At 45.3% G+C, this 7,724-nt stretch overlaps 1 protein-coding gene across 1 annotated transcript in view; it reads right to left on the bottom strand.

Moving 5' to 3' along the window:
- The window catches only part of ZFP64 (ZFP64 zinc finger protein), a 102,877-nt gene that overhangs the window by 10,769 nt on the left and 84,384 nt on the right, over positions 1-7,724 (bottom strand). The window contains exons 6-7 of the mRNA XM_006839173.1: positions 7,051-7,200; positions 6,777-6,839 (exon numbers count right to left, since the gene is read on the bottom strand). Of these exons, the coding sequence (XP_006839236.1) occupies positions 6,777-6,839; positions 7,051-7,200 (213 nt within the window). The remainder of the gene's footprint in view (positions 1-6,776; positions 6,840-7,050; positions 7,201-7,724) is intronic.

Here is a 7,724-nt window from a genome sequence, read left to right as displayed (position 1 = left end):
CTAACAAGATTAAATACGATTAGCCTTTTCCATTGTTGACATATACATTAAGGATGTAGGAGCAATGGTGGGTGTTGCAGCATGAACTGACATACACGGATCGTCTTGAGTCAGGACTAACTTGAAGACAACTGGCTCATGGTCACGGCCGCCACTGAACCAGCATTCAGGGCATGCCTCACACCACCGTGCTCTCCCATTTAATAAGCCAGTCAACATCATCAAAATCCATTTAAAAAGCAAAAAGCAAAACAAAGAACATGAAAGAAAAACAAATCTCATTCAGTATTTCAAAGAACTTCAAATCCCTGAAGAAGCCGACTTCATCAACATGTTATTGAGTTCAAATCTGAGCGATGCACTCACCTTACTATCATACAATGGACAGGACACTTTTAAAAAGTGTTTATCCTAGGGTGGCACTATAGGATAAGCCCCGAACTGCTAACTGCAAGGTTCAAACAGTCCCTCCTTGGAAACCCCATACAGGGTCACTATGAATCGAAACCAACTCAAAGGCACTTAGCAACAACAATGTCTCAATGAAAACTTGGTACCACAGAGTTGATGCCGACTCATAAGGACCCCTAAGACAGAGGAAGGAGTCCTGGTGTGGCACTCTGGGCTAATGTGTCAGACTGCAAAGTTGTTTGAACTACAAAGTCGGTGGCTCAAGCTCACCAGCTGCTCCTTGGAAACCCTATGCAGGGTCGCTATGGGTCAGAATCGACTCGATGGCACTTAACAAGACAGAAAGAACTGCCCCATAGGGTTTCCAAGGCTGTAAATCTTTGCAGAAGCAGGTAAACTCATCTTTCTCCCATAGACCAGCTGGTAGCTTTGAACTGCCAACCTTCCAGTTAGCAAACAAGTGCTTGACCTTTGTCCCACCAGGGATTCTTAATCTATAGGTGTCATTAATGATAATTCCAAAAATTACTTTTAAGCCTCTTTAACAGGATAAAGACTTCCTTTAGGAGTCCTAGGCATCTAATTTAACAAAATGTTATAAAATTAAAGTATTCTCCTTAAAGTAAGGAGTGCATATGAACAGTTTATTTTCAACAGCTTCTCTTCAGTGTCTTACTGGTGGGCCATGGCATATTAGGACAAACCCTGATTTTGGACTATTTTAAAGACAAGAACATTTCAATACGTTTTTTTGGTACATTTTAAGCAAGCGAGGCTAACAACATTGCTTCGTGGAGCTTCTCAGGAAGCTTGTCTATTGTACAAGGGGGCTTCAAAAAGTTTCTGGGAAAATTCCATTACCTTTTAATTCCAAAGAATGAAATTTTTTTTCCATATGCAAAAATCTTTTCTTCTTGAGTAGAATGGACCTTTATCGTTAATGTTAACAGTGCATAAACTTCATGTCTGTCTAGTCTTTGTCAGTTGGGATCATGGATAGTCACAACGTACTTTCTACAAGAGGATGAGGGAGAAGTGAGGAGGAATCCAAGCACAAACTGTTAAACTGATCAGACAGCGGACACAGAGAATCATGAGAGAGCGATGGGGTGTCTTCATGACGAGCCCAGGGATCCAGAAACGGAGTTCTCACTCTGCGTTGGGAAGAGACTTGTGGTTGCCAAAGCTGGGGACGTTCTCTTGGTCCACATCAAGAGGAGTATCTGGTTGGATGTTCCTCTTGCCCATAAGCCCCACAAAGAAGTCATGCATGGCACGTTCCTGGGAATATGTTGACTCCTTGGAACCCGTGCTGGTCTGGCTCAGCCCATCCAGAGAGACTGAGTGGTTGTCTAAGTGTTTGAACAGTGAAGTGGGCAGCTTGGAGAGATCCAAGTCCTTCTTGTGTGGCCCCCGCGGTGCCCCACCTGCCCCTGTAACTCCTCACAGACAGCCATGCAGCTCTGGCTCCGGCTGAGGGCTAAGGTGGCTGCCAACATGAAAGGTGCTCTGCAAGGTACCGGGAGGGCAGCTTTGAGCCTGACCTGGATGTTCTGACAGGTTCAGGACGCTGACGGGGAGCAAAGCCCACTTCCCAGCCCCACTGATGGTGCGGGGGCCACCTGAAGAAAAAGGGGCCCGGAAGGGATCTTGGATCTTGGAATGTCCCATGAACTCTTTAAAGCCAGTTTCATTTAGGAATATCCTCCATGAAACAGCAAAAAACGTGAATTTTGTTAGCTCTCCACCCTAAATCCTTTTCATATTTGGAGTGATAATATGGGAGGCTGGCACGGTGTATTACATGAGTCGATGGTTAGCACTGTGAGATGGTTTATATGGCATGATGAACTGGGAGTTCTTTCTTCCATGGAGCACAATTTTGACTTGAAAGAATGAACTAGCAGACACATTTGACCGTCATTCCCTTCTAAATGAACTAAGTCAGCCTGTCCTTTTGAGGAAAACGATTTGTTGCTAAGGGTAATATTTGTGTTCGCAAGTGAAAGCTGGGATTTGTGAATCGTAGTCAGCATCCAGACTTGCAGCTTCCAAGTAGACTCTTCCAATGAGATCAATTATATTAACAACATGATTTTTTTCCTATGGCATGATTAAACAGGTCAATTATTTGGAAGAATTACTTAAGTTGGAGAAATCAGTATTTTCCAAAACACCAATGTATGATATGATACAGTCAAGTATGGGTAGGCTAGGAACCAGTGAAAATGAAAAAAGACCCCTACCCAAACCTAATCTACTGGTGCCATCGAGTGGATTTCCACTCAGATCGATCCTGTAGGACAGAACTGCCCCCGGGGGTTTCAGAGGCTGGCATCTTTACCTAAGCAGAGCGGCTGGCTGGTGGTTTTAAACCGTTCGTTGACTTTTAGAGGTTAGCAGCCAAACACTTTAACCACTGCACTACTAAGGCTCTAACAAAACAGAGCCATCGTTTCAATTTAGCAAGAAATGGAAAAAATCTGTCTGCAGATTTTACACTGCAAAGAATCTTTACCTAAAAACAAAAAACAATAAACTACCTTTTTTTAGCAGTTTGGTATAATATTAAAGAAAAACAAACAATTATCTGAAAAAGTTGTTACGCTACCCCTCTATTTCCAATTAAGTATCTAACTCTTAAGAAACCCGGGTGGTTAAAAGCACGGTGGTTAAGGACTCACTGCTAACCCAAAGGTTGGCAGTCTGAATCCACTGGCTGCTGTACTAGAGAAATCTGGTGATCGGTTCCTGTAAGCTTGTAGCATAGAAGACACTGTGGAATGATTCTGTCACATGGGGTCTTAGAGTCAAAACTGACGCCAGGACACCTCTCAACACTAACATTTAAGTCCACATTGTTTTCCTACACTTCCAACCCAGACAACACTCTGCAACAAAACGCAGACAGAAACATATGGAAAACTCCAACTGAGTAGTAAAGTCATACCTGTAAAAGTGTTAAGCACTTTTCTTACTGTTTTGGAAAAGAGTTCTTTTTCATAAAAAATGTATATTCATATGTAATGGCTGATTGTTGTTAAATGAATACATACTTTAGTTCCCAATGTAAACTTCCAGGTAAGCATCATTTTTGCTACACTTCTGGGGCCATAAGCATTGTGAGTGAGTTCTGAGTTCTACGGAAATGTTCAGATACCAAATGTGTTCCTTCAAGGCTGTCTTTTGAAATTTTATCTTTTAAAAATCAGTTTTTAAATTTTTAATGCATTAACTATATACAGAACCCATATTTAAAAAACGAAACTAAAAAAAAACTCCCATAAAACCTCTTGGGGAGTCTTCCGTTTTTAAACGTACACTGGTTCTAAGAGCAAAATGTGTGCAAATCAATGTTGTACCTGTCCGCCTAAGGTCCAGCCCAAGTCTTAACATCACCGTTCCTGTCCCCTCCCCGTTCCTGTCCCCTCCCCACCCCTCCCACATCCAGTGGTCCCAGAAACACTAGTTGCCCCTCTCTATACTTCCTTTCTACAGTAATGCCGGATCATTGTCAAGTTCATTCTGATTCATGGTGACCCCAGGTGTGCAGCGTGCAACGGTGCTTCACTAAATTGCTATTCACCACCCACCCTCCCCAGCTTAAAACCACCCTCATTTCTACAGCATGATGCCCAGATTGCCAGGAAGGGCTGTCCTCCTTAGTGACAGTCCTGGGGTTTTAACTGGACACCTGGCTGCCCTTCCTGAAACCATTTCCCAGGCCCCAGTGATGCTGGGCCTTGTGGTGATGAAGCTCTGTTCATATTCCACTGATCACAGAGAATGGTTACAGCCTCAGGGGGAGCTGTTTGTAGCTCCTCGGCCACACCTGCTTCTATTTTCTATGAGATGCAGTGAACCAGAGCAGCTGCCTTCAACCCTAAGATGAAATTTGGTGGGAAGGATGGCAGAGCCCTTCTACCAGTAGTGGCTGACCTGCTTCCTAAATGCTACTTGAGAGCAACCAAACCAACATCCTAACTCATACAGTCTGTTGTTGTTGTGTGCCGTGGAGTCGGTTCCGACCCACAGTGATCCTGCACAGGGTTTCCGAGGCTGTTAATCTTTACGGGAGCAGAACGCCTCATCTTTCTCCCGTGGAACAGCTGGTAGTTTTGAACTGCTGACCCTGCGGTTCGCAGCCCGATTCGTAACCACTACACTACCAGGGTTCATACAGTCTAGTCGAGACTAATTTCCATTTAATCTTTTCTACTATAGACCAGATGGTACTCTGGTAGCGTAGTGGTTACAAGTGGGCTGCCAACCGCAAGGCCAGCAGTTTGGAACTATCAGTGGTCCACGGGAGAAAGATGAGGCTTTCTGCTCCCATAAAGATTTACAGCCTTGGAAACCCTGTGCAGAGTTGCTATAGTTGGAATCGACTCCATGGCACTTACGAACTATAAGACCAGGTAGGAGCCCTGGTAAAGCAGTGGATTACGAGCTGGACTGCTATTTGAAAGGTCAGTGGTTTGAACCTACTATTCACTTGGTGGGAGAACAATGAGGTTTTCTGCTCTCGTAAAGATTTACAGCCTCAGAAACCCTATACACAGGGTCCTTGTGAACTGGAACCCACTCGGTGGCACATAACCATGCCCACCACTACACCCTAGGAGTTGATACCGTTTTTGTAAAGAGCCAGAGCTGCAGGTATTTCGGCTTTATGTACCACATGGTCTATGACACCTTACTCAGCCCTGCCATCTCACTACCAAGGGTAGCCACAGACAACACACACCGTAGTTTTATGCAAAGGACAAGCACCTTTTCTGCTTGTTTGACAACCGCACCCTCCCCAGGGAGGCATTTTTGTCAACATGCTATTTCTTTATAAAAACAGCAACGAGTTAAAAACAAAACAAAACTTGGCATAGCAGGGCTTATGAAAACACCTCCCAGGGAAGGGAGTGGGTGACAAACCACCAGCATAAAGTCACACAATATTTGTGAAAAGCCATAGTAAATAACTGGGTGTGAGAGTGGGCTGGGATCACGGCCCACGGGCTGCAGTTGGCAGACTCCTGTTGTAATCGGGTTAGGGGAATGCTGCACTGAGGACCACAAGGTCTGTGGTTTGAGCCTGCCAGCGGTTATGTGGGAGTAAGAAGAGGGCTTTCTGCTCTCAGGAAGACTTCAAAACTGTGGAAACCCTGTACAGGGTCACTATGTGATGGAATTTACCACCACTACCACCACCAGCTTATGGATAAAGAGCCCGCGGTCGGTCTAACTGGTTAAGCGCTGGACTACTAACTAAAAGGCTAACAGTTCAGAACCACCTTGAGGTGTCTCGGAAGTAAGACCTGGCGATCTGCTTTTAAAAGGGTTGTTGTTGTTGTTCAGTGCCGTCTAGTCGATTCTGACCCATAGCAACCCTGTAAAGGGTTTCTGAGGCGCAGCTGGTGAGCCTCAACTGCTGACCTTGTAGTTCAAACGGCTTTGCAGTCTAGTGCATTAACCCACAGCACCACACCAGGACTCTTTTCAAAGGTCACAAGCATGAAAACCCAATGGAACAGTTCTACTCTGCCCATAGGGGTTCACCAGGAGTCGGGAGTCATAATGGTATTCCTTTACTCCAGCAGATCTTTCTCCGTATTCTCAGCCATGAACTTGAGGGTTTCACTCAAGGAGGCATCTTATCTTAGCATCTAATTTTACTCAGGTATGTAATGGTTACGAGTTGGGCTTCGAATTTCAAGGTCAGCAGTTTGAAACTACCAGTTGTTTTCCATGACAGAAAGATGAGGCTTTCTGCTCCCGTAGTTCTGCTGTGCATAAGGTCTCTATGAGTTGGTACCTACTCAATGGCATCTAACAACAACAAAGATTTACAACCTTGGAAATACAACCTGATAAACCTTGGAAACCCTATGTAGAGTTGCTATGAGTGGGAACCGACTCCACGGCCCACCATCACCACCACCACCACCAATCTTACTGATCTTATCTAGACTTATATGGCTCATCTTCTTCCAACCTCTCCAACTTCATTTCATATCCTATTTGGCTCCTTCTCCCAAACTTTAGCACCTGCTGTTCCCTCTGCCTGGAATGCTGTTCCTTCTCTGCCATGTCTGGATGCGTACCCCTCTTTTATACATCAGGTCCAGGATTACTTTTTCAGGAAAACCTTGTTTGACCAGTTCTAGATCAAGGCCCCTAACTCCAGGTTCTCTGAACACCTCTTCCCCTGTTGCAGCACCCGCTGCCTGGGTGACTTACTCAGCCTACTGTACTAGCCAGACTTCCGGGAGGCAGAGACAGTCTGTCTTGCTTACCACCAGTTCCCGAGTCCTTGAGGCTTATCCATCTCACTTCTTCACTAACATGAGGAGCAAAGCGTGGGCACTCACCTGTGTGGATTCTGAGGTGGCGATCCAAATCTTTCATGCCATGAACAGTTTTGAAGTGGCAGCCTAGAAGAGAAGGAAGAAAACACAGTTCTTCTGAAAACATAATCCCACAAAGGAAACGAATATAAAGCTGAAGTTCTGGGGTATCCCACAGGGGCAGCACTGTGGACGTTCAGACACTGCTGAGCTGAGCCCCCTCACTGATATGAGGACCGGTGAGGGGGCTCACGAAATGCCTCAGAGAAGGCCTCAGAGCACTGGTTTGATTCTTTACCTGGATAGCAGCAGTTAAATGTCCTCTCTCCAAGGGTGGCTGTTTGTCCCTTTCCCTCTGATGGCAGGGAGGGGTCAGGAGTCTTTTGGGCATCACTGCTTTCCGTGGCGAGGCAGGCTGGCTTTGGAACCTCCTTTTCCAGTTCTGCAGCTGAAGTAAAGACATGAAAAGCCTCGTCTCAGATGTAATCACCACGGAAGTCTCTTATCACAGTGGGTCTGGGCTGCTGTCAACATTCCTCCCAAAAGTCATGTTCAGCTTAATTAAACCAAAACCTAACCAAGCCAATGACTACTGACTGGAATCGGATTCTGTCCAATAGGACAGAGTCAAGTGTCCCCACAGAACTTCCAAGGCTGGAATCTTTATGGAAGCAGACTGCCACATGTTTCTCCCAGGGAGCAGCTGGTAGGCTCAAACTACCAAACTTTTGGCTGGCAGTTGGACACTTCAACCATGGTACCACCAGGGCACCTTTCAGCCTAACTGTTCTCACAAACAGCCTGTCCCTCCAATTACCAACTTAGAGTCAAGAACAGGAGAGGAACACGGTAACTCCTCAAGACTGAATTGGCAAAATCCAGACTGCAAAGCTTCACACTGGTGTTTCTTGACAACGTGGGAAAGACTTTTTTCTTTTTTAAAATTTCTGATCCATGGCAAGCCAATATATA

The sequence above is a fragment of the Chrysochloris asiatica genome, unplaced genomic scaffold (assembly GCF_000296735.1).
Source record: "Chrysochloris asiatica unplaced genomic scaffold, ChrAsi1.0 scaffold00023, whole genome shotgun sequence".
Taxonomy (NCBI): Eukaryota; Metazoa; Chordata; class Mammalia; order Afrosoricida; family Chrysochloridae; genus Chrysochloris; species Chrysochloris asiatica.
The sequence above is the reverse complement of the archived record's forward strand: the minus strand, read 5'-3'. Positions and strand labels throughout refer to the sequence as shown.